The sequence below is a fragment of the Blennius ocellaris genome (assembly GCF_963422515.1).
Source record: "Blennius ocellaris genome assembly, chromosome: 16".
Lineage (NCBI taxonomy): Eukaryota > Metazoa > Chordata > Actinopteri > Blenniiformes > Blenniidae > Blennius > Blennius ocellaris.
The window spans coordinates 22,484,930-22,511,863 of NC_137665.1; the positions used below are offsets into that span (position 1 = coordinate 22,484,930).

Sequence of the window (26,934 nt, forward strand, 5' to 3'; positions counted from 1 at the left end):
CTTTGACTGTTTGTTTCTACACGGACTCATATTGTTTTAATCTCAGCGGAGATGGCAGCGCTCCGTACGGTGAGTTCCTAATCTGTTTGTTATCGGTTTATCGACCTTTCCGAGTGAATGATTCACCCAGAGGAGGGTGAATGTGTCGCTGATGAGGCCGGAGGAGATAAGCAGCTGTTTAAAAGGACATTGCGCACCGAGACTGAAGAAACGGTGCAGCGAGGGAAGGACACCGACCGGGCTCTGTTCACAAATACACACATTTGAAATTATTCACCTTCCTGCATAAACAGTAAAAACATTTTTTAAACGAAGGTAAAACGTGCTTGTGCATACAAAAAATGATGTCAGCAAATCGGCATATCTCAAATGCTAAATAAATAAAACAAAATATCATCACTGTAGAAAATACAGTTTGACATGCTATGCTTACGAACTCTCGCTTCACTTGTTTCGTTTTTGGAATTAAGGTCATCAAACACGTCGTCAGTCGTGGTTTTAAGGAGCAAAACAAACCACGACTTCTGTTACTGTGGTGATTGTGCCACGTCCTCAAATACTGTAAATTGCTGGAGTTTTCCAATGGAGTTTGTCGTGAGCCTTCGATGTACACAGTTACATCATATCCTCACTGCACATTGTTTTCTTTTTTCTTCTGGAGACGATTTAAGCAATCCCTCACAGACAGAACCTTCATCCAATATGCATCTTTCAAAAGACAGCTTGAGGTTTGGTTCAGGAAACGAATAGTATTTCATGTCATAACATGACAGTTTTAAAAGTGAGTGATTTCTTTTTAAAGGTGAAATACAATAGTTAAATGAAAATGTGATTATTGGGAACGTGCATGAAATGTTTTGAACTTTACTTTAAAAACAATGTGTATGGTGGCTGGAGGCCTCTCACTAATATCAGCACGTCAGCGTTTATCAATTTATCAGGGACTTGAAGTCTGCACTCGAAGGAACGGTCCTTTATTTCCACTCGGTTCAGCCAGCAGGATGGAAACCACAGATTTGTTGACTGTTCAGATTCTGCAGTTCAACCGTTCATAATCCAAAGCACAACAACCGTTCATACGAGTAAAACGCTTGTGTTCAAAGGAGGATTCTCCTGACTGGCTACAAGTGTTTAAAAACTTTCCTTACCATCTTCTGTGTCGTTCATCCTTTTAACTTAAAATGCAAGGAAGTTCAGGAGGTTTCATGATTTGAAAAACAAATCTGTTAAACTCCAAGCACTTTTGAAAACAAAGAGAGAAAACTTTAATCAATTTGTCTTGAAATGTTAAAGTAAAACGAGGCTGACTGAAGTTGAGTGCATTTCAATCAAACAGGAGGTCAGCAGTCCAGGAACAAATAGAAAACTTCAACAAACACAAGAAATAAGAAATGAGAACTGTAAACACTTAAAAATAACAATCAAATGAATAGTATACGTTTATTGTTGATTGTTGTGTTAATTGAGTTGAATGATAAAATCTACAGAAACACGCAACAATCTGAACTTCTGTTAATTCTTCATAATAAATGTCGTTTTTGTTGGGTTTAGTTATGGAAACATATTTTTCACTTCAGACGTATGATGGTGAAAATGTGTTATCTTTGAGAAAGTGGCACGTTGAAAATTGTAGATTTTTGTGTTAAAATTAAGAGATTAAAAGGAAAATGTGTTTAATGGAGATTTTAAAAACTTGTCTTATTGAAAAACAAGATTTAATTAACTTTGTTTTAATTTTGTTGTATTGCTTCAAAAAAAATGGCAATAACTTTTTGGGGAATATTCAGACTTCTCACAATTTATTCCTGGAAATATTGAGATGATTTTATGTTTCAACAAACTTTCCTGTGTGATGGCGTGTCGTGTGTACACACACACACACACACACACACACACACAGTTTATTTCCAGCTGCTGGCAGCGACACACAGGCAGGAGTGATTGGTGAAACTCTCACACACCCACACACACAATGTCACACACGGTGACCCTGAGTTTCCATGGCGAAGGTAACCTGAGACCCAGAGGAATTAAAATCCACCTGATCCAGTCTGAGCTTCAGTCTGCAAACGCTCCGATCGGAAGTTACTATTTGATTAGTTACTTATTCATACTTTTACTTCTGAGCTGTTTTTATAAGATGTTTGATTCACTTACGACTGTTAGAAGAGGAAGATGCTCTATAAGATAATGTTAGAGGAGGAAGATGCTCTATAAGATAATGTTAGAGGAGGAAGATGCTCTATAATCTGATGTTCGAGGAGGAAGATGCTCTATAATCTGATGTTGGAGGAGGAAGATACTCTATAATCTGGTGTTAGAGGAGGAAGATGCTCTAATCTGTGGTTAGAGGAGGAAGATGCTCTATAATCTGATGTTAGAGGAGGAAGATACTCTATAATCTGATGTTAGAGGGGCAAGATGCTCTATAATCTGATGTTAGAGGAGGAAGATGCTCTATACTCTGATGTTAGAGGGGGAGATGCTCTATAATCCGAATTAGATGATGGAGATGCTTTATAATCTGATATTGGAGGAGGAAGATGCTCTATAATCTGATTTTAGAGGAGGAAGATGCTCTATAATCTGATGTTTGAGGAGGAAGATGCTCTATAATCTGATGTTTGACGAGGAAGTTGCTCTATAATCTGATTTTAGAGGAGGAAGATGCTCTATAATCTGAGGTTAGAGGAGGAAGATGCTCTATAATCTGATGTTTGAGGAGGAAGATGCTCTATAATCTGATGTTTGACGAGGAAGTTGCTCTATAATCTGATTTTAGAGGAGGAAGATGCTCTATAATCTGAGGTTAGAGGAGGAAGATGCTCTATAATCTGAGGTTAGAGGAGAAAGATGCTCTATAATCTGATGTTAGAGGAGGAAGATGCTCTATAATCTGATGTTAGAGGAGGAAGTTGCTCTATAGTCTAATTAAACTGTTAATCTTTGCAGGCTCTCCATGGGCGACTTCTTCAGACCCTCCCCTTCTCCGTGGGCTCCCTGCGATTGGCCAGCTCCTTCAAGGTAACCGGTTAAACATTTCCTACCGGTTCAGGTGAGGCTGGAGCTGTGGCTTCTCAGAGCGTCTGCAAGCCAATAACAAAATTCCAGAAACGTCAGAGAAAACTCGTCTGATCGGTGGATTAATATCGAGTTGAAACTTCCTGTTAAAACACAGACGTGTGTTAAAGTTCTTCTCTCTCTCTTTCTCCCTCTGTCTGTCTCCTATAATTCTTTAATTCAGTTAATTGATCACTTGAACCGACTGAGGAAGTAATTGTCCTGGTGCAGCATGCTGGATCAATAACCACAATATAAAACCTATTGCTGTCCTCGCTGCTCGCTCTGCTTCTCGCTCTCTCTCTCTGTCTCTGTCTCTGTCTCTCTCTCTGCCTCCATCTGTCTCTGTCTCTCTCTCTTCTCTCCGTCCATCTCCAGGCCTCAGATCTGGTCATAGAGCGCAGTACGGAGAATAAACCTAAACCCGACCCGTCCAGCCTGCTGTTTGGGAAGCAGTTCTCTGACCACATGCTGACCGTCTGCTGGTCGGAGAAGAGCGGCTGGGAGGCGCCGCACATCAAACCCTTCCAGAACCTGTCGCTGCACCCGGCCAGCTCCGCCCTGCACTACTCCATTGAGGTGAGGGGCGTGGCCAAACCACACCCACATGCAGCAGAGAGCAATGGAAGCATTATCAATAGGAGGAACGCCAGGTCGCATTGTTACTATGGTGACTGTCAAAATAAAACTACTATGATGGATTGTTATTATAGTGACTATCAAAATAAAACTACCAGGTTGGATTGTTATTATGGTGACTGTCAAAATAAAACTACCAGGTTGGATTGTTATTATGGTGACTGTTAAAATAAAACTACCAGGTTGGATTGTTATTATGGTGACTGTTAAAATAAAACTACCAGGTTGGATTGTTATTATGGTGACTGTCAAAATAAAACTACCAGGTTGGATTGTTATTATAGTGACTATCAAAATAAAACTACCAGGTTGGATTGTTATTATGGTGACTGTCAAAATAAAACTACTATGATGGATTGTTATTATAGTGACTATCAAAATAAAACTACCAGGTTGGATTGTTATTATGGTGACTGTCAAAATAAAACTACTATGATGGATTGTTATTATAGTGACTATCAAAATAAAACTACCAGGTTGGATTGTTATTATGGTGACTGTCAAAATAAAACTACTATGATGGATTGTTATTATAGTGACTGTCAAAATAAAACTACCAGGTTGGATTGTTATTATGGTGACTGTCAAAATAAAACTACCAGGTTGGATTGTTACTATGGTGACTGTCAAAAAAAAACTACTATGATGGATTGTTATTATAGTGACTGTCAAAATAAAACTACCAGGTTGGATTGTTATTATGGTGACTGTCAAAATAAAACTACCAGGTTGGATTGTTACTATGGTGACTGTCAAAAAAAAACTACTATGATGGATTGTTATTATAGTGACTATCAAAATAAAACTACCAGGTTGGATTGTTATTATGGTGACTGTCAAAATAAAACTACCAGGTTGGATTGTTATAATGGTGACTGTCAAAATAAAACTACCAGGTTGGATTGTTATTATGGTGACTGTTCAAATCAAACTACCAGGTTGGAGTGTGTGCGTGTGCGCGTGTTACACAATCAAACATCACCCACTAGTGGCCCAACATGGAAACTACATTTGTCAACAGAAGTTGGTCAAAAAGTTTGTTTTCATCTGCATGTATTTATTGGTTTGTATGTATTCTTCCAACTTTTCATGAAAACTATTAACCTGAAATTTTATGAAATCTTCAGGGATGAATTGTCATCACCAAGAATCAATCCATTAGGGTTTAAGATGTTAGTGACAAAACATTGCTCAATAAATCCCAAAAAACGGAAAAACTGTCCCATACAAAGTGGATGAGAAGCTCCTCATGGAGGAGATCAAAAGAGATCAGCGTCTGTTGGCATGGAGACGCTCCCTGCTCAGTGTTTCACATTGATGGCTATCATGCCAGTGATTAACAAGCTCAGTTCCACAGACACATGTGATGGTGAAGGTCTGTGCTCTACCGAGTGTCGCTCTCGCTTTGTGTTTCTGCTGTTTCCATGTAAACGACCATCACGTTCAGAACATTGTGTAAACGAGACCGAACACAATGCTGTTCTGCCGTCAATCTGAACCCGCCGCACTCCTCGCCCCACTCCTTTTCTGAAGAAGTGGGATGCCGGCGGCGGTTCTGCTGACTGATTTCTATGTGTTCTTGCTGCCCACAGCTGTTTGAGGGCATGAAAGCTTTCCGAGGCGTCGACAACCACGTCCGCCTGTTCAGACCCATGCTGAACATGGAGCGGATGCACCGGAGCGCCGACAGGAGCTGCTTGCCCGTGAGTCTGGACATTATCCAGTGAATCACAGATTGTTACTGTTGCACTAAACTCCAGTTTATTCATCCAAAATCTCTTTTGTCTCAATATGAAGATCAGCGTGTTACGTGTAGCACATGAGCTAAAATCAGCTGTCTGCAATTTTTATGACCAGAAGAACCGTTTTCACCAAATAAAATTCATGAAATGAAGATGGAAAAAAAAAATCCCCTGAATATTTTTAATGCACTTTAAGAGATTTTGCTTTTTTTGTTGCCCTTTTAGTGGTTTGGTTGCTTTTAGTTGCTGATTGTTTTAACAGGTTTAGCTTTCCTGTCAATTTTGTTCCTTTTTTGTTTTACGTTTTTTTCCCCTCCTTTTTTTAATGTATATTTTTTTTCTTTTTCAGTTTTTTTCCTTGTTTTATTTTCTTGGGGAAATGGTTTTTCCAAGAAATTCAAATCTTTTTTTTGTCAGTTTTTCCCATTTTACTTATTTATTTAAGCTATTTTATTCATTTTTAGTCAATTGGCTATCCTGGCTCTTTTAGCTGTTTTAACTTCTTTAGCAGTATTGATCCTTATTTGTTTAAGAATCAGTGTGTACTATAAAGCAAATAAAAATGAGAATGGGATATTTAATGTGCTAAAGCTTCATGGAGGAGCTGCAGAGCCACATCTGTCAGGGCACCTTTATGCAACACGTGTCCATGTATGTCTCACTGGTTTCAACATGTTTGATGGACACAGTGACACGTCTCCATCTCCTCTGAGCAGCTGTTTGACAAGTCGGAGCTGCTGCAGTGCATCAGGAAGCTGGTGGAGGTGGACCAGGAGTGGGTCCCGTACTCTCAGGACGCCAGCCTCTACATCAGACCCACCTTCATTGGGACCGAGGTGAGAGCGACCGCTGCTGCCGCCAAAAACCCCCGTGTTGGGCTCAGAGAGATAATCCCTGCTTCCTGTCCAGCCGTCTCTGGGTGTGGCCCGGCCCGGGAAGGCCTTGATCTTCGTCATCGTGAGCCCGGTGGGGCCGTACTTCAGCACGGGCTCCTTCAGCCCCGTGTCGCTGCTGGCTGACCCCGCCTTCGTCCGGTCCTGGCAGGGTGGCGTCGGTGCCTACAAGATGGGCGGGTGAGTTTCATCAAGCCATTCAGATAGGAAGTTAAAACAAGTTACCATGCACAATCAAGTTGAATTTAAGAAACAAGAAAATGAGATTGTAGCCATTTTCTCCAGTAATTTTATCATGTATACTCTGCGCCACAACAAAGACAAAGTACACATTTTAAAAGCTACCATGACGAGTTATGGTGAGTTTGACACGTCTGGTTTATATGGGCGCTGCTTTGGGTTTTCCCACGTTCTGTCTTGTTCCTGAACGCCTCATCTGTAGCCACAACCTTATGATAAACTAAACCGAAAGTTACGAATGTAACTACGGTTCTATGAATCACAAATGACCACCAGAGGCGGTGCTTAAAGCACTTCATGTTCCCTCCGCGCATGCGCAGTTCGAGTATGCATACCAACGATGTCACCTGTGGCCCCTGGGTGACCCAAGAAAGGTAATAAGTTCCGGTGTCACCCGAGGTTCGTTTCCTACAGAATCTTCTCGCGGAACACGGGGATTCTGAGTGACATGACGCTCTGGCGGTCATTCGGGATTCATAGAACCTTGGTTACATTCGTAACTTTCGTTCTATTTCATCCCCGCTGACCGCCAGAGGTGGTGCTTAAAGCACTGGATGACCCATACCAGCGTAATCACAAGGAATCCCAGCCACCAACCTTACTGAGAAGCCTCTGAAGATTGCAGGACCACGCCCAGTGGATGAGGAGTAGTGACATCCACATTGCAGAGCCTTTGTTGGGACCCCCATAACACAAAAAGCTGTGCAGACGTGCGTGTGGCTGCAGTGCTGTCAATATAAAATCTCAGGGCCCTGACCGGGCACAAGAGTTTTGACCTGGTCCCATCTTCTCCTGATGGGGGATCATACCGTGCAAGCCGTATAGGCTGATTAAAATATTAACCAGGCAGCACTTTAGGAATAAAAGCAGCATTCGGCCATAATGTGACACCCGCACCATCTGGGTGCCACTTCAGACACGACGGGCTGACCGACAACGCATGCAACTCACCGACACATTTTGTCGAGACGATGGCGATTAAAAACGCAGTTTTGCGTGACACCAACTGTGGCTCCGCCCTGGCCAGGGCTCAAAGGGAGGCCAACACAAGCCATTCAGCACTAAGTGCAGGTCCCATGTAGGGGCTCGTGGAGTCCTTGCGGGGTTGAAGTCTCAGAGCCCCCTTGAAAAACAAAGCCACAAGGCTGTGGCCCCCCACTGTGCCATTGTCGAACTTAGCATGTCGGTTCGATATTGCAGCCACAAAGACCTTTAAGGTGGATGGATCCGACCTTTATCAAGGAGAGACTGCAGGAACTCCGGAACCTTGGGTACAGAGCAAATTACTGGGTCCTTCCCATGGCTCTCGCACCATTCCACAAACAACTTGGCACCTGTTGGCATACTGGAGCCGAGTGGACTGTGCTCTGGAATTCAGGAACGTATGCCTGACAGGTTCTGCACATCCACTCAGTAGGGAGTCGGGCCTTTCAGTGGCCAAACACATAAGTGAAGGCGGTGGGGATTGAGATGCCAAACCTGACCCCCCTGCATTGACAACAGATCTTTCCTGTTGGGGAGACAACATGGATCGGTGAAACGGAGTCTCCGCAGCAAGGGAACCATGTCCGAGCTGGCCAGAAGGGGGCCATCAGCAACAACATGTGGCCCTTCTGGAGAACTCTCTGAAGTGTCTATCGAATCAGAGGTAGCAGTGGAAAGGCATAAGGAGGCCCTCTGGCCAAGGGTGCGCCAGCGCATCTTGGCCCAGAGGGATTGGTGGCTTCTCTCAGTGAAAACCAAAGGGGGCAGTGCGTTGATTCCCTCGAGGCAAACAGATCGACCCCTGCTTTGCTGAAAAGACTCCAAATCATGCGCACCACCTCTGGGTGGAAGCGCCACTCTCCCGGTGGAGGCTGTTGACGGGAGAGGGAGTCGGCAAGCCGGTTCAGATCCCCCGGTTGATACATGGCCCGCAGACTGGCCAGATGGGGGGGCGGCCCACCTGAGAAGGTGATGGGAGACTTGCAACAGTCGGGCAGACCTGGTCCCCCTTGGTGGTTTATGTGGAAGACTGTTGAGGTGTTGTCTGACCGCAAAAGTATGTGTTTTCCCCTAAGGTATGGCAAAAAGTCCTCGAGAGCGAGTTGCACTGCTCGCAGTTCCAGCACATTGATGTGATCGGTGCTCTCCCGCACCCGGAGAGGCTGGCATCAGTAGTGAGAGTCTCGCGGCGGCCTGGGACTGCGCCCACCGAGACGCCTCTCAACAGGAAATCCCTGTCTCTCCAAGGGGCCAAGCCAAGGGGACACTGGCTGACACCCTGAGCTTCCAGTAACTGTGGTAGCAGTTCGGCCACCTCTGCAGGGCGCGCAATGACAGCAGACCCAGCGGGACCATAGCTGTCATGGATGTCAGCTTGCCTAAAAAGTCGTAGGAAAGTGACATATGGCAACATCCTGTTCACCTGGAAGCCCGTGAGAAGACGGAGAATGTCCGCTACCCGGTGAGAGGTCGGTCGTGCCCTCATGGTCAAGGTATCCAAGGTCATCCCAATAAAGTTCCTCCTCTGAGAGCGTTTGAGGCACGGCTTTTCAAAATTCACCCTGATGCCCAATTGGGCCACATGGGCAAGGAGACCAGACGTATCCTGGGCCACCTGAGCTTGTGACTGTGCACAAATTAGCCAGTCGTCCAGGTATGGCAACACCTTCATGCTCCGCGACTGCAGGGGGGCAAGAGCAGCTTTCACAAAACAAGTGAAGACCCTTGGGGAGAGGATGGGCCGGTGGGGAGCACTCGGAACTGCCAGTCCCTGCCTCTGTATTAATAATATTGGCCTGTATCCACCAGTTTTTTTTATCACAAGGAAGTAGGCGGAGTAGAAGCCTCTGGGGTGTGACAGAGGATCTCCTTCCTCTATCACCTCTTTGGCCAGGAGGGTGGACAGCTCCTGGTCCAGTGCCAAGGCTTTCGCCGGATCGCTGATGACGGTGGCTTTGACCCGACTGGAGGTGGAGGGGCCGGCGTCGGAACTGAAGCTTGTAACCGTGAGTCAACGTGGAGACCACCCATGGGTCCGAAGCATGACCAGCCCAGTGACTGAGCTGCCGGGGGGGAAAAGACACCGACGGCCAGCCCAAAGGCCTCATTCTCTGGCCCTCCGGCCCCTTGGGGCCCTAGAGGGACAGTGGAGGGGACCCTCAGCTTGAGTTTGCCTGGGTGGCAATGGAGCTGGGGTGCGAAAGTCCACGGTTGGTGGCCGTGAAAGTCGCTGAGGACCACAACCCCTACTGGGGTGAACCTGTTGTGGAGGGTGGACACGAGGGATAGTGGAGGGGCCCCTAGGTGCTAGCTAGCTGCTGTCTTGTTTCACGTGCTCTGACGGTCCTTTCCAACGCCTCAACCGCGGCAGAGCCAAAAGCCCCGGTTCCACCGCACACAAGTGCCGGGACGGAGCGGAGCGGTACGGAATAGAGACCCCGACCGAAATTTTGGGTCGTGTCTCCACTGCAGAGAGGAGTGTTAAAAGTGGGTGGGGCTTATGAGCTCCGCAGAAATGTGACATTATAACAGAAAAGAAAGTCGTCAGATGTAGATCTTATGAATCCTCTGTTGTTGTTTAAATTCTCCACTTTGCACTGTTATTTTTTGCAGCGGAAAAAAAAAAGTTACTTTTTGCAGCGGTTATTTTTTGCAGCGGAGAGCTGCAGCGCAACTTCCGTGTTTGTTTTGAGAGAGCGAGTCGCTCGGCCACTTGCCGGCGGCTTGGGGCGACGTGCCCCGCACTGAGCGCTCGGGAAAGTCTGGAATGTAGTGAAAGTGACGGCTGAGGGTTTTTCCTCAGAGGATCCAGAAGTGGAGAGATCCAATGGACAAACGGGGTCTGGTGACGCCAAGCCTCTGGAATCTTTTGGAGTTTCTGTGACGCTGAGACGTCAACAAGCCAGGGATGCCCTGCCAAAATAAAATGCAGGAAATACCAGTTAGTCTGAGTGTGAAGAGCAATTTCCATTAGGAAGGTTTTTATTAGAGACAAACATCAACAACTACTACAGGAATCTCAGTTTGATTCTTAGAGGATTCTGGGAGAGGAAGTTTAGAAAACCTTTAAATTGAGTCTTTTCTTACTTTAGTTTTGTAACGTAAAAATCCGTATAACACTATAATGTGCAGATAATACAGGATAAAGTGTAGTTAAAAGTTTGTTTAAATGAAGGTGTTACTGTATCACCATAAAGCTTCTGAGCCTCTTCGGGACAGTTTTTAGCATTAAGTAGGGTTGGGTAGTAACGGATTACTTGTAATAGTAATTTTGATAGTTCAAAGCTTGTTCTGTTAAGTGTAATTTGTGTTTGCTGTGTATAAGATGTGTCAATACACTAAGCATGGGCCCTGGTGGATCCTGTCATCACAGACAGCGCTCACATGTCCCAGCTGCCCTGAACTACACACCGGCTCAGCGCTTAGTAACACTCTGAATGTCAAACAATTCACCGAACGCAACCTGTAGCCTCTCACTTTATTTATTTATTTGTTTGTTTGTTTGTTTGTTTATTTATAGCACTGTATTATTAGATTATTTTGCTTTTTTTGGGGGGGGTGAGATATATTTATTAGGTTTTTAACAACTTAACAAAAACACACACATTTGGCTCACATACATTATGATAAACAATCACTTTAACGTGTTAATACAACATCATGGAAAACCTTTATGGCTTCATGGTTACTCAAGACTTCACTGAGATTCCTGTGGTGGTGACTAATCTCTCCAACCCTCAGAAAGTCTCATTCTCAGGGTGTTTCCTGGAACGATGTCACGCCTCAGCAGAGAACGATGGCTGCAGTGCTCTCCTCGCTCCAGGAAGCGCTGAAGCAGATTACACTCTGTGTTTTCCTGTCAGCAACTGATTTTAATAACCTCACACATCTTTTCTGCCTCACCCTCATGAAGCCATAAACCATAATTAATGTTTGCATTTTCATGACTGGCCATATTTCACATCTGTTCATTGTTTAATCAAGGTTCCATTTCAAAGTTATCTGAGTCCAAAACATCCAAATTCTACCCAAAAACATTCTCATTTTAACTTTTTAACATCAAAATCATTAAAGATATTAGTCAAAAACATAATTTTTTTTTACTTTTTAAAGTTAGAAAAACATTAAAAATGTATGTTCTTAAAGTTCTCAAGTCAAAAACATGAAAATGTTTACTTTATCAAAAACATTCAAAAGTTTACTTCTTAATCAAAAACATTCAAAAGTTTACTTCTTAATCAAAAACGTTCAAATGTTTACTTCTTAATCAAAAACATTCAAAAGTTTACTTCTTAATCAAAAACATTCAAAAGTTTACTTCTTAATCAAAAACATGAAAATGTTTTCTCAAAGTAGCAGGAGTACAAATGACAGGTTAAAACAGGTTATTTAAAGGTTTTAATGAATATTTCATGGTAGAATAGTCAGTTTTGTTGAAAACGTTAACTTTCTATATGTGAGTGAGTTCTGAGGTTCATGGTTTTCTGTAATAACTCATTTATAAGCAGAGAGTTAGTGTTTTTTTAGCTGTGAAAGTTTGTAAATCTCAGAGTGGAGGACCCGGCGAGTGTGGGGATCCCATCCGGCCAAACTACCAGGATTTCCAAGAAAACAGAATTTTTTTTTTCAAACTGATTTCTTAAGAGTAGCAACACAATGCTGAGATGTCGCTGACGCTGTGGTGAAAGACGGGACGAGAATATAATACCCTTGAAGATTTCACTGCTTTGTGTTGCAGTTTGTTCCCCAGTTGTTGAGGAAATAAGTTGAGGAACTGAAGTGAGTGTTAAGAAGAGCTGATTGGATAAAAGCATCCATCCTGAGGGTAAATGTGATATTTCAGTGTTCATATTGATTTATATTTCATCCAGAAAACACAAAAAGACAGTTCTGATGCCATCTTGGATTCTTCTTTTAAAGGGTTCTGCTTTTAAATCCACCAAAGTCCAGTTTCCCTCACTAGGTGGTGCGTTGAGTCACTGGAAGCTGCAGTGGGATTCTTAAGCAGAAAAGTGATGGAAGCGTGATGAAGTCTACACAGTGAGCTAAATCTAAATACATTCCTCTTCCTCTGCAGGAACTACGGGCCGACCATTGCGGTGCAGAACGAAGCAGTGAAGCGCGGCTGCCAGCAGGTCCTGTGGCTGTACGGCAAGGAGGAGGAGATCACCGAGGTCGGCACCATGAACCTTTTCATCTACTGGACCAATGAGGATGGAGGTTAGACCCCCAACACGCCCTCACTCAGGAAATACTCCACTTTACTGTCACTATAAGTGTCATGTCCAACACGAACACTTATACGAGTCGCACTCGTAACTCAAATAAATGCACAACAACCATAATATGTCAAAGCTATTCTGCTTAACGCCGCATTTATTCAACTGACAAGACACTTTAGAAGAACTGCAGCAGTCGATGGTCAAACGGGGACATCTAGTGGCCACACCTTGGACTTTTTCACACAAGTTGCTTTTTAATATAAATTGCATTTAAAAAATGAAATTCAGGAGCTCTGTTCAGATTTGCTGGGGGTGGAGGATGAGTGGGCGCCAGCAGGGAGACTGCAGCTCAGGCTGATGGTAATACTAATGATGGTGTTGGTGTGTTTGTGCAGAGAAGGAGCTGGTGACTCCTCCTTTGGATGGCATCATCCTCCCCGGGGTCACCAGACAGTCACTCCTAGATCTGGCCAGAGATTGGGTAAGCTCCACCTCACCTGCAACGGGAACCACCACGTTCTTCCTGCTTTGCTTGAATTCAGCTTCCAACTTTATTCCTTAAAGTTCACTATTCTGATGTGAATAGTAGATGTGCGATGGTGAAGTCAAAAACAAAACAACATTTTGTTTTCAAAAACATTGCAATGTACTATTTTTAAAGTCAAAAACAGTCACATTAAAACCTTAACTTCTACAAGTCAAAAACACTGAAATGTCCTATTTATGAACTCAAAAGCATTCAAACTGTCTTGTTAAAGTCGGCAGGTTGTTTCCATATTATTAAACTGAATTATTAAAAATTAAATAAATGATTGTGATGAAGTGATCTCTCACCTTCTGAACTAAGAAGTTCAGCCTGGCAGAAAATGAACCTGAACCAGTCTGAGACTCAACGCTGCCACCTGCTGGCCGACACAAGCATAAGTGCGTGTGCGTGTGTGTGTGTGTGTGTCAGGGTGAGTTCAGGGTGACGGAGCGCACGATGACCATGTCGGAGCTGCTCTCTGCTCTGGGCGCGGGCCGGGTTCTGGAGGTGTTTGGCGCCGGGACGGCCTGTGTGGTGTGTCCAGTGGGAAGCCTCCTGTACCAGGAAGAGGTGACCATGATGACAGGAAGCCATTTCTCTCCATGCCACATTCCACACTTCTACCAGCTTTCAGACGCGTTCAAACTAATTAGTATTAATATATCCAGGCACATATATTTTATGTATAATTCACTCCAGTTGGTACATATTATTTACTCCAGTTTTATCTTTTTTTTTTTTTTCTCTTTACTTCATTAACAATTCCAATCCACTACATTCATACGTTTAAATAGTTAATAAACAAGGTTCGTTATTGTCGTACACACTTTTTTAATAAACCTCCTTTTATTAAAATGTCTCGTGTGAATTAATTAGGTTGATTTTTAATTTAATCCCGTTGTTTTTTTTTAAACAGATGTGCACTTCCTGATGAAGAGTTTGCGTTTTCTATTTAAAGGGAAGTTGTAAACAGATGGGACCTTTTTCTTCTCAGACGTTCCAGATTCCCACCGTGCAGAACGATGGCGGCCTCGCCAGGCGCTTCCACACGGAGCTGACCGATATTCAGGTGAGATTCTGAGGAATTAACAGGATTAAATGTTGCAGCTCAGCGGGGGCCGGAACCTCTCATTTCATTAGAACCCATACACTACCATACCGCTGCTCAACGGTACCAATATTCGGTACTTTTGTATGTTTATGTTGTAATAAATGTTCATTTGTTTTTCGATAAAATCTCTAAATCTATCAATTTAACATTTATTTCTCAACATATAAACTTTAACGTATATATCAAAACAGCATCCAACTGCTTGTACTGTAACAACCTTTCGCCTCATTGTAGATCTGTGATAGCAGAGCTATAGAGTTGTGTAGCTGTAGTTCTGTGACGATATAACTGTAGACTGTGTTGGTAGAGCTGTAGATAGATCTGAGTTGATATAGCTGTAGAGCTGTGATGGTAGAGCTGTCGCTCTTAATGGTAGAACTGCAAATCTGCGATGATAGAATTGTATAATCTGTGATGGTAGAACTGTATAATCTGTGATGGTAGAACTGTATAATCTGCGATGGTAGAACTGTATAATCTGCGGTGGTAGAACTGTATAATCTGCGGTGGTAGAACTGTATAATCTGCGATGGTAGAACTGTATAATCTGTGGTGGTAGAACTGTATAATCTGCGATGGTAGAACTGTATAATCTGCGGTGGTAGAACTGTATAATCTGCGATGGTAGAACTGTATAATCTGTGGTGGTAGAACTGTATAGTCTGCGATGGTAGAACTGTATAATCTGCGATGGTAGAACTGTATAGTCTGCGATGGTAGAACTGTATAGTCTGCGATGGTAGAACTGTATAATCTGCGATGGTAGAACTGTATAGTCTGCGATGGTAGAACTGTATAATCTGCGATGGTAGAACTGTATAATCTGCGATGGTAGAACTGTATAATCTGCGATGGTAGAACTGTATAGTCTGCGGTGGTAGAACTGTATAGTCTGCGGTGGTAGAACTGTATAATCTGCGATGGTAGAACTGTGTAATCTGTGATGGTAGAACTGTATAATCTGCGGTGGTAGAACTGTATAATCTGCGATGGTAGAACTGTATAATCTGCGATGGTAGAACTGTATAATCTGCGATGGTAGAACTGTATAGTCTGCGATGGTAGAACTGTATAATCTGTGGTGGTAGAACTGCAGATGTGTATTGATATAGCTGTGCATCTCTGATAGTGGATTTGTTAGGGTTGGGGTTTTTGGTTGAGCTGTAGATCTGTGAGAGTAGTACCGAGGTCATTGGATTGTGCAGTCGTCAGCCTGGAGAAACATCTCATGTTCCTGGTACACCACCAGGATCTTCTTCAGGTTACAAGTTCTCCCGCCACTGGCCTCGCACTGCACGTCACCAACGTTGCAGCGAGCGTAAAGCGCATTTTGATTGCATTTTAAGAAGCGGAGCCGTTCTGTCGAGTGCTTTCTGTCTCTCTCTCCGTTGCGCAGTATGACGTCATCACGCTCCGCATACGATGCCGAGTTCAAGTTCGGCTTGGAAAATCTCCTACTCTTCACTCTCTCACAGTCACACAGCCGCATTTAGCCACTGAGACGTGGTACCATTTGATTTCACGTGAATCAGTATTCGGCAGTATCGGTCAGTACCTATAAAAGTACCAAATTCAGTCCCCATCCGTACGGCTGAGATTTTTTTTTTTTTAACAGAAAATAGAAAAGCCCAACATATCCACATGAGCAGCAGGTGTGTTTGCGACTGTGGAAAGGAAAAACTCCCCAACAAGGAGAAACTTTGTAGAAACCAGAGTCAGAGGTGGAGGAATTCTGCGGACCAGTTGGGGTGAAAGGATGGAGGAGAGGAGAGGAGAGACCACCCCGGGGCCCGAGGCCACCAGGGCCAGACGCAGCCGCCCGGAACCGGGGAGGCCCCAACACGGAAGGCACCAGACAGAGAGTGCAGAGAGGAACCCCCCCCCAGGCAAGAGGGGCCCACAAGAGAAGGATAAAGGGCACAGAGCCCCGGGCCCCGATCCGAGCCGCCCAGCCGGGCCCGGCCGGAGGACATCTACCCTCCAACCCCCAGGAGCCCCAGTACCACGGCCCCATCCCCTAATCCCAACCCACACACACATGCACACCTAAGCATACGCACGCGCATACACATACACACACAGACACACATATACACATTCGCACACATACATTTACTTGAGGGGAGGGGGATGCCCCCCCACTCCCCAGGCCGTCAGCCAGGCCCCCACCAGGCCACTACGAGATCCCATCCTCCACCAATTGTGTTAGGGAGGAGAACCACCAGGGGGAGCCCCCCCCCCCACCCTGTGGGGTGTTGGGTGCATGTGGAGGTGTGTATTTGAGTTTTGAAGAGGTGGTGCAATGTGTGTGTCTAGGGTGCGGTTTAAAATGGAGGGGTAGCGGGGGGGGGGGGGGGGCCCGGGCGTTCTACCGCTGCCCAGCGGCAGAACCCCGAAAGCCAGCTGATCCCCTCAAGACCCTGCGTGACTAAGTGTAGTTAAAATTGTGGGCGGCGCAAAGTCGGGGGAGGGGCAGACCACAGTTAAGTGGCCTGGACCCCCCACCCTAGGCCCCGCCCACTGGTCCCTATTGTTGAGTGAGGTAACGGGGGGGGGGGTTGAGAGGGAGAAGGTCCCCCCGTCGCTAGGAATTAGCCCAGCTGGACCCCCCGCGCCGCCCCACCCCACCCTCGAGTGACCATTCTGGAACACAGTGACCAACACCCACCCCGACAAGGCACCGCGAGAGGACCCAGGCAGGAAGCCCCCCCACCCCACCCGATGGCCGAAGAGCAGAGTCTAAGACCCGCATGGCCCAGCACGAGCCCGGCTGGAGGCCAGCGGCTAGGGAGCATAGACCCCCCCGTACCCTCACATACTCACCTCGCATATTTATATATAGAACGCACACACACACACCTCGCATACACACACACCCATCCACACTCACATCCAACCCCCCACCCCACCCCACACACACACACACACACACCGCCGGACCGTCTCCCATATTTACGGCCCTGGGGGTTAACTCCAGCCAGCTGTCCATCCAAACCCGGAGCCCCTACTGCCCCCCGTCTCCCCCCGATCCAGGGGTGAGCCAGACCCGGAGCTCGGCAGCAGGGGCCAACCCTGCCCCAGCGGGGGAAGGGCGGCAGAGGAAAGATCCACCCCCGGTGCCGCAGCGGGCACCCCCACCAGAAAGGGGAGGGCACCCAGCCCCCAAGGCCCCGAAGCCCCACACCCACCCGCCTCGGCCCGGCGAGGGCCCGACGCCCAACACCCCCACCCCACCCCAGCAGAACCACCCCCTACCCAGAGCAGACCCTCCCCATACATCCCCATCAGCACCCCCCAGGCCCGGCCGCCACTCCCCAGGATAGATGCCACCTTCCCCCCAGACTGCAGGGCCGCCAACCACCCAAGCCACGACGCCCCAGCCACAGATGGCCCCAAGAGCCCCAAGAGCCCCAAGGCGGCACTACCACCCCCCCACAGGGCTACATGGTGTATTCAATTATTGGGGACCATGTCAACTCAAATTGAGCCAATTGATTTTTCCTGCAAGCAGAAATTCTCTCCAATGTGATGTGGTCTAGGAGTAAGTTTTTAAATAACTTTATATTCAGATTATGTTTTGATTTCCAGTTCATGAGGATCGCCTATTTTGCAACGCTTAGGGAGACCAGGAGTGTGAAGCACTCATTTTTCTCTCCTTTAATTTCTGTGAGATCGTCTAACAGGCAAAGTGCAGGTGAAACTGGAATGGGGGGTCCAGGCATAATGATAAGTCTTCACAGATCTTTTGCCAGAATGTTTGGACTGGTGTACACTGCCAGAGTGTGAAGACAGGTATCAAGGAGAACACAGTGTAGACAGGTATCAGGGAGATCACAGTGTAGACAGGTATCAGGGAGATCCCAGTCTAGACAGGTATCAGGGAGATCACAGTGTAGACAGGTATCAGGGAGATCACAGTGTAGACAGGTATCAAGGAGATCACAGTGTAGACAGGTATCAGGGAGATCACAGTGTAGACAGGTATCAGGGAGATCCCAGTCTAGACAGGTATCAGGGAGATCACAGTGTAGACAGGTATCAGGGAGATCACAGTGTAGACAGGTATCAGGGAGATCACAGTGTAGACAGGTATCAGGGAGATCACAGTGTAGACAGGTATCAGGGAGATCCCAGTCTAGACAGGTATCAGGGAGATCCCAGTCTAGACAGGTATCAGGGAGATCCCAGTCTAGACAGGTATCAAGGAGATCACAGTGTAGAGAGGTATCAGGGAGATCAGTGTAGAGAGGTATCAGGGAGATCAGTGTAGACAGGTATCAGGGAGATCAGTGTAGACAGGTATCATGGAGATCACAGTGTAGACAGGTATCAAGGAGATCAGCTGTGCAGTTTGAACATATGTTAGAGGAAGTGAGAGCATGTTGAACATCTTTGTCCTGTAATGAACTAGTGTAGGATCTTGTATTGTCTGAGCTGTATATTGGTGTTTCTGCTCATTGTGAATGTGTTTCTACAGATTAGTGACCAAAGCGTTGGGTCTGTGTTGATGTTGACATCTTCTTCACATTTGGAGCTTGAAGGGATATTGTGGTATTGGAACATGACAGGATTAAAGGATTTTAGAAAGTGGTTTTGGAGCTGAGATCTTCAGGAGGTTTGTCACTGTCTGAGGTCAGTTTAGGTTCATCTCTTCTAGTTTGAACTTTGTTTGTATTATTGACTGGAGCTGAAGATGTTCCAGATAGTTATTTTGACTGATACCATACGTTTCTATTAGATCTTTAAATGGAATAAAAGAGTTATTGAAGAGAAGGTGTTCCAAGGTTCTTCTTCCCTTGTTCTGCCATCTTGTGAAGTTTATTGGTTTCTTCCTTTGCAGGATGTCAGGATTGTTCCAGAAGGTGTGAGTTTGCAGGGAATGAGTGACGATCCATTCATTTGAAGAAATTCCCACCAAGCTGTCAGAGATTGTTTATATTGATGCTTTTAAAGCAGTTGTGTTTTTTGATGACAGGACTGAAGAAAGGAAGGTCTCTGATGTGGAGATCTTCACAGAAGGTTTTTTCAATGTCCAGCCAACCTTCATCTAAGTTTCTGATTAATCCATTTTACAACATAGTAATTTATTGGTAAGATAATAATTATAGAAGTTTGGAAGTTCAAAGCCACCTTGGTCCTTGGTGTTCTGCAGTGTTTTTAAACTTATACGTGATGGTTTGTTTTTCCATAAGAATTTTGAGATATGGGAATCCAATTTATTAAACCATGTTTTTGGTGGTTTTGTTGGAATCATTGAAAAGATGTAGTTAATTTTAGGCAGGACCATCATTTTAATTGTTGCTACTCTCCCCATAAGTGATATAGGAAGTGTCCTCCACCGAGTGAGGTCCTCTTCTATTGTTTTAATAAGGGTGTGGAGTTTAAGTGCACCAAGTCTGACAGTTTGGTTGAGATATTAATGCCGAGGTATTTGATGTTCCATGGTTTTAGTGGAGTATTTGCTGTGTGCTGAAAAATAGTTAATAGGCAAGACAAGTGATTTATTTCAATTTATAGAATATTCTGAAATTGCAGAGAATCTGCCTATTAACTCTATTGTTTCTGGAAGAGAGGTCTGTGCATTTTGTAAGAAAAGTAATACATCGTCTGCATAAAGGCATATTTTATGGGTTACATTTGCTGTTTGTATTCCTTGTATGTTATTGTTCTGTCTAATGGCTGCTGCTAATGGTTTGATAAAAAGTGGAAAGAGAGATGGTGAGAGTGGACACCCCTGCCTGGTACCTCCCTCGAGATTGAACCTTGAGGAAATTTGATCATTTGTTTTAACACAGGCACTGGGTGAGGTGTACAATGTTTTAATCCAGGAGAGGTCATTTTGTCTAAATCCAAATTTCCGTAGTGTTACGAGTAGAAATGTCCAATTTACCCTATCAAAAGCTTTTTCTGCATCTCAGGAGGTGATAATGGCCTTTTGTTTATTCTGGTGGCAGTGGTCTATAAGATTAATTAATCTGTGTGTGTTGTTAGTGGAGTGGTCTATAAGATTAATTAATCTGTGTGTGTTGTTAGTGGAGTGGTCTATAAGATTAATTAATCTGTGTGTGTTGTTAGTGGAGTGGTCTATAAGATTAATTAATCTGTGTGTGTTGTTAGTGGAGTGGTCTATAAGATTAATTAATCTGTGTGTGTTGTTAGTGGAGTGGTCTATAAGATTAATTAATCTGTGTGTGTTGTTAGTGGAGTGGTCTATAAAATTAATTAATCTGTGTGTGTTGTTAGTGGAGTGGTCTATAAGATTAATTAATCTGTGTGTGTTGTTAGTGGAGTGGTCTATAAGATTAATTAATCTGTGTGTGTTGTTAGTGGAGTGGTCTATAAGATTAATTAATCTGTGTGTTGTTAGTGGAGTGGTCTATAAGATTAATTAATCTGTGTGTGTTGTTAGTGGTGTGGTCTATAACAGTGATTCCCAACCGGGGGTACGCGAGGGTATTGCAGGGGGTACGCAGAAAGATTATAAATTAGCCTACAGTATCCACACAAAAAAAAAAAAAATGTATACTATATTATATTGTATTATATCATGAATTTTAGTAAGGCCATACGTTTATTTTCCATGAGTAGCAGTTCATCCACAGTGATTGTAACACTACAATGCACATAATATGAAAAGACTATAAAGTGGCGCGCTTTAAAAAAAAAAAAAAAAAAAGGTTCACGTTCTTGCTGCGGGCGCGCACGATTCGCGAAGCTAGCTAACTCTAGCTGCATACCGACTGTAAACATGGATGCATGGCTAGGCAGGAGTAAACGTCCAGCTAGCGCTACTGCTACCGTCGCCTCGGACGCAGGCACAGGGGAGCCCAGTGAAAAAAGGAATTATGAAAGACTTATGAAAGACAAGCAAGCGCAAGTGTCTCATTAAAAGGTATGTTTTTACACTCACAATAATTGTTTTATTTAAATGAGCAGTTGGATAGATAGAAAGGCAAAGGGTTAAATATAAGTACACATTAAGGCGAATAATCACACACGAGAGAGGGGGTACTTTTCACATGGAAACCAGCTCAAGGGGTACACTGGTCAAAAAAGGTTGGGAACCACTGGTCTATAAGATTAATTAATCTGTGTGTGTTGTTAGTGGAGTGGTCTATAAGATTAATTAATCTGCATGTGTTGTTAGTGGTGTGGTCTATAAATTAATCTGTGTGTGTTGTTAGTGGTGTGGTCTATAAGATTAATTAATCTGTGTGTGTTGTTAGTGGAGTGGTCTATAAGATTAATTAATCTGCGTGTGTTGTTAGTGGAGTGGTCTATAAGATTAATTAATCTGTGTGTGTTGTTAGTGGAGTGGTCTATAAGATTAATTAATCTGTGTGTGTTGTTAGTGGAGTGGTCTATAAGATTAATTAATCTGTGTGTGTTGTTAGTGGAGTGGTCTATAAGATTAATTAATCTGTGTGTGTTGTTAGTGGAGTGGTCTATAAGATTAATTAATCTGTGTGTGTTGTTAGTGGAGTGGTCTATAAGATTAATTAATCTGTGTGTGTTGTTAGTGGAGTGGTCTATAAGATTAATTAATCTGTGTGTGTTGTTAGTGGAGTGGTCTATAAGATTAATTAATCTGTGTGTGTTGTTAGTGGAGTGGTCTATAAGATTAATTAATCTGTGTGTGTTGTTAGTGGAGTGTCGTCCTTTAATGACCCAGTTTGATCAGGGTGTATGATGTGGGGTGTAATTGTTTCTATTCTGCTTGCTAAGGTTTTACTGATTATTTTAAGATCTACATTGATTAGTGATATTGGGCGATAGCTAGATGGTAGTGTAGATCTTTATCCGCTTTAAGAAGAAGATTGATGTTTGCACAGTTCATATGTTGGGGGAGAGATAAAGATTCTTTAATCTCAATTGTTATTAAAAAACAATTGGTGAGAGTAAAGGCCAACATTCTTTGTAAAATTCAGTGGTGTATCCATCAGGTCCTGGAGCTTTACCGTCAGGTCCTGGAGCTTTACCGTCAGGTCCTGGAGCTTTACCGTCAGGTCCTGGAGCTTTACCGTCAGGTCCTGGAGCTTTACCATCAGGTCCTGGAGCTTTACCATCAGGTCCTGGAGCTTTACTATCAGGTCCTGGAGCTTTACCGTCAGGTCCTGGAGCTTTACCGTCAGGTCCTGGAGCTTTACCATCAGGTCCTGGAGCTTTACTATCAGGTCCTGGAAGTTTACCATCAGACATGTGCTGGAGAGCTTCATGCAGTTCTTCTACTGATACAGAAGCTTCCAGGCCTTGGATCTGTTCGTCTTTTAATTTTGGAGGTCAACTGTTCAGAAAGTCTCTAGTTCAGATTGTGAAGGGTTAATTTGTGAAGAGTAAAGTTTTTTATAAAATTCTCTGAAAGTAGTATTTATTTCCTGAGGGTCACAAGTGATTTCACCATTTTGAGTTTTAACTGAGGGGATTGTACACTTTTCTTTATTTCATTTTAACTGATTGGCTCAGAGTTTGCTGGATTTATTTCCATGTTCAAAGTTCTCCCAGTGTAATCTCTGGAGTTGAAATTGTGTTTTGTGTTCAATTATTTCATTCAAATCCATTTTTAATCTCTTTAACTCCGTTAATAAGCAATCATCTTTGGAAGCAGCATGAGCTGTCTCTATGGTCTTGATTTTATCTTCTGATTCTTTTTCCTTTATTTTTTCCTTTTTGGTTTTGTATGAGGAGTAAGAAATGATTGTGCCTCTCATGACAGCTTTAGCGTCTCCCAGAGGACACCGGGAGAAACACCAGGCAGATCGTTTGTTTCTAAAAAGAGTGTCCATTGTTTTTTAAAGAATGTGAGGAAGTCTTGATCCTTGAGCAGTGAAGTGTTAAATCTCCATTGTCTACTAGGAGGGTGAGTGTTCTATTAGTGACGTCATAGTGACAGGTCATGGTCACTGGTAGTGACGTCATAGTGACAGGTCATGGTCACTGGTAGTGACGTCATAGTGACAGGTCACGGTCACTGGTAGTGACATCATAGTGACAGGTCACTGGTAGTGATGTCATAGTGACAGGTCATGGTCACTGGTAGTGACGTCATAGTGACAGGTCACTGGTAGTGACGTCATAGTGACAGGTCATGGTCACTGGTAGTGACGTCATAGTGACAGGTCACTGGTAGTGACATCATAGTGACAGGTCATGGTCACTGGTAGTGACGTCATAGTGACAGGTCACTGGTAGTGACGTCATAGTGACAGGTCACGGTCACTGGTAGTGATGTCATAGTGACAGGTCATGGTCACTGGTAGTGACGTCATAGTGACAGGTCACTGGTAGTGACGTCATAGTGACAGGTCACTGGTAGTGACGTCATTGTGACAGGTCATGGTCACTGGTAGTGACGTCATAGTGACAGGTCATGGTCACTGATAGTGACGTCATAGTGACAGGTCATGGTCACTGATAGTGACAGGTCATGGTCACTGGTAGTGACGTCATAGTGACAGGTCACTGGCAGTGACGTCATAGTGACAGGTCCCTGATAGTGACGTCATAGTGACAGGTCACTGGTAGTGACGTCATAGTGACAGGTCACTGGTAGTGACGTCATAGTGACAGGTCACTGATAGTGACGTCATAGTGACAGGTCATGGTCACTGGTAGTGACGTCATAGTGACAGGTCACTGATAGTGACGTCATAGTGACAGGTCACTGGTAGTGACGTCATAGTGACAGGTCACTGGTAGTGACGTCATAGTGACAGGTCATGGTCACTGGTAGTGACGTCATAGTGACAGGTCACGGTCACTGATAGTGACGTCATAGTGACAGGTCATGGTCACTGGTAGTGACGTCATAGTGACAGGTCACTGGTAGTGATGGGGTGAATCTGTGTGTCCCAGGTGTCTTTAATCAGTGATTTACTCTCCAGAAAGTAATCTAAGCATGAATAGGATTGGTGCTCTGCTGAGTAGAAGGTGTACTCTCTAAGAGGAGGATGAGAGGTGCGCCAAGCGTCACAAAGACCAGAGTCACTCATGTACTGCTGGATTCTATCTGGTGATTCCCAGTGTCTGGTGTTTGTGCTTTACTAACTCTGTCCATTGTGGACTGAGGGCGATGTTGAGGTCTCCTCCAACTATCACTGTTCTGTCAGAGTGTTGAGAGGCTGGTGAAGAAACTTTGATAGAAGGAGGGGTCGTCAACATTTGGGCCATAGATGTTTGCAATACACATCTCTATGTTCTGAAGAGAGATATGAATAATTATAAATCTTCCCTCCGGGTCTATGATTGTATTTATGAGAGAATTGTTTTTTATTTTTATTTACGGCTGAGATTATAATTTGGAGTTATGTTGCTGGATTATGGCTCTCCTGCTGCTTCCTTCCTCAGTACGGACGCAAGGCCAGCGATTGGGCGCCGATGGTCGTTTGATCGGAACTTTACACACACCGGTTGTATCAACAGTCAGTCTCCTTATTCCAGTGTGGACGACCAGCAGCTCCTCCTCCTCCTCTTCATCCTACATGCACTCCTGCCTTCCTGTGTGATCAGATCGGAGACAGACGGACGTCTCTCTCTCTTTCTCTCTCTCTCTCTCTCTCTCTCTCTCTGTGTGTTACTGGGGTTAGGAATGTATCAGCAATAGAAATGACTTCATTTGAACTTTGTAAAAACACGACTCCAAGCGGAGCAGATTATATCAGATTATAGAGATTACATCGCATCCAAGATCCCCTGATTTCCCATGTTTAACAGCACAAACCTGAAACTAAAATGAAATTCATTATTCCTGCTTTTACAGGCACAAATTGGTGTAGATTAACCACTAGGGGGGTAGAGGGGTATTTCCACAAGCGTCACATTTTAGCTTCATGAACTGTTTGAAAAGTTTGACAGTAATTTGTGGTTTCCTCCCCGAGATGTTTTTAACTGAGTGAAATCTGTACATACTGACCGGACCGTGTGTGTTTTTAAGCTTCCTTTGTTTGTTTGTCGTTGTTTTTTTCCGTGGGGCCACGTCACTTTGACACCAGAGTTTGCACTGAGCTTTTTTTTTTTCCAGAGAGGGAAACACTTAAGTTTGTCTCTTTCTGTTAGTTGCGACTGCACAAAGATGTATAAGGAAGAATCAAAAATGTCAAAGTTGAACCTGCACAAAACGGCGGGACGGCAGAGTTTCCTCGCTGCACATCATCCACATCTCCTGTTGCTGATACTTTTAAATGATCGTGCTGGATGTGAGATTGGGTCTTCCACGAGCAGCGTTTTAAACAGAGTCCAAACAGACGATGGAAACGGAAACCGAAACTCTAAAAAGACCCGAGTAGGGAGAGAAAACTTTGGGTACTACAGCTCGTTGAGACGATCTTAGAATACTGTCACCTTTTTCTTTGTTTTGTTTGTTTGTCTCTGGAAATTGAAGTTGTACGTGTTTGTGGTTATTTTTTTCCTTATAGAATCAGGAAACACAATAGTACAGCTTGTAATGGAATTAATAGCATCTTCTGTTTCTCTGGGTGACACAATGAATGAGAATTCTGACCACAATCAGCCACAAAGGTTCACTTTAAATACACACAAATTCATCAAAAGCATATTTTTCTGGATTCTGGGTTGTGTTAGTTGTTAAAGTTGGTCTTTTCTCCTCCATCACTGATCTCATACTTAATTATCCTTCTTTTAAAGGTTTTACGCCTTTATCAACTCATTTCCTCATTTTCCAGCTCGCGCACACAAAAAAGTTTGTTTATCCAGTGAATAAGTCCTGGAGGGTCTTTTTACAGCTTCGGTGTGGCCGTTTCTCCGTCCCTGTCTGGGCTCCTCTCTTCTCAAAGTGCCTGACCTCCGTCTGTCAGCCGTTTCATTAGAAACATTCACTTTACTTTGATTTCAACATGCTGTCACTTTTACTCGGCTGTTATATTTTTACAATAAACCCGATTTGAGTCCACACGAAGTCTCTCCTCTTGTTTTCCTGAATATCTATAATTGTTTTTAATGTATTACAGCCATTTCAATGACATTAATGTCATGATGGTGGGAACATTGTCACATTTAAGACTTGGTTGATTGTTTTGCCTCAATTTTTAACAACAATTTTAACAATTTGAAGATCTTACTTCAGTCTGCCCTCCATTCTTTTCTTTTTTTTTTTATTGAAATGTATCATTTTCACCATTTGAAGGTCTTGAGCCTCGTTTCCACTCCACAGAATATGGCAGGTCGGTAAAGCAAAACGCACCCAGAGAGTCTAGTCAAAATGTAAGTGGAGTTGTGAACGACACTCATCTTAACATCATTGGTTCTGCCATTTTTTTTTTTCTGTTTAGGACAGACTTCATCAACTTCTTGGAGAAATTCTTTAAACTTGTATTCCCTGACCAGGAATTGAAATTCCACAATTTTCTCAGTGTAGTGGTTTTACAATAACCATAACTCTTTTTTCCCCCAAAAAAATGTCTGCAATTCTCCCCCTTGAACTGCTACCTTACCGTGGTGGGGGAGTTTGAGCACCCGAATGATCCTCGGAGCTTTATGCCCCCCAGCAGGGTCTCCCAAGGCA

The 26,934-nt window shown here is 44.0% G+C and overlaps 1 protein-coding gene across 1 annotated transcript; it reads left to right on the plus strand.

Moving 5' to 3' along the window:
- bcat2 (branched chain amino-acid transaminase 2, mitochondrial) lies at window positions 1-26,324 on the plus strand. Its single transcript, XM_080511392.1, has 11 exons — window positions 1-69; window positions 2,953-3,024; window positions 3,439-3,639; window positions 5,292-5,402; window positions 6,158-6,277; window positions 6,351-6,514; window positions 12,636-12,778; window positions 13,176-13,261; window positions 13,736-13,876; window positions 14,301-14,375; window positions 24,762-26,324. Exons 1-11 carry the CDS (start codon window positions 52-54, stop codon window positions 24,801-24,803), a joined length of 1,173 nt encoding a protein of 390 aa, XP_080367518.1. The 5' UTR covers window positions 1-51; the 3' UTR covers window positions 24,804-26,324.
- The last annotated feature ends 610 nt before the right edge of the window (window positions 26,325-26,934 follow it).

What these genes read in the sequence shown, in the direction of transcription:
- bcat2 (XM_080511392.1), top strand. An exon ending in CCCTGCACTACTCCATTGAG is followed by an intron (nt 3,640 to 5,291) that starts GTGAGGGGCGTG and finishes TGCTGCCCACAG; the next exon opens with CTGTTTGAGGGCATGAAAGC. An exon ending in CCACCTTCATTGGGACCGAG is followed by an intron (nt 6,278 to 6,350) that starts GTGAGAGCGACC and finishes CTTCCTGTCCAG; the next exon opens with CCGTCTCTGGGTGTGGCCCG.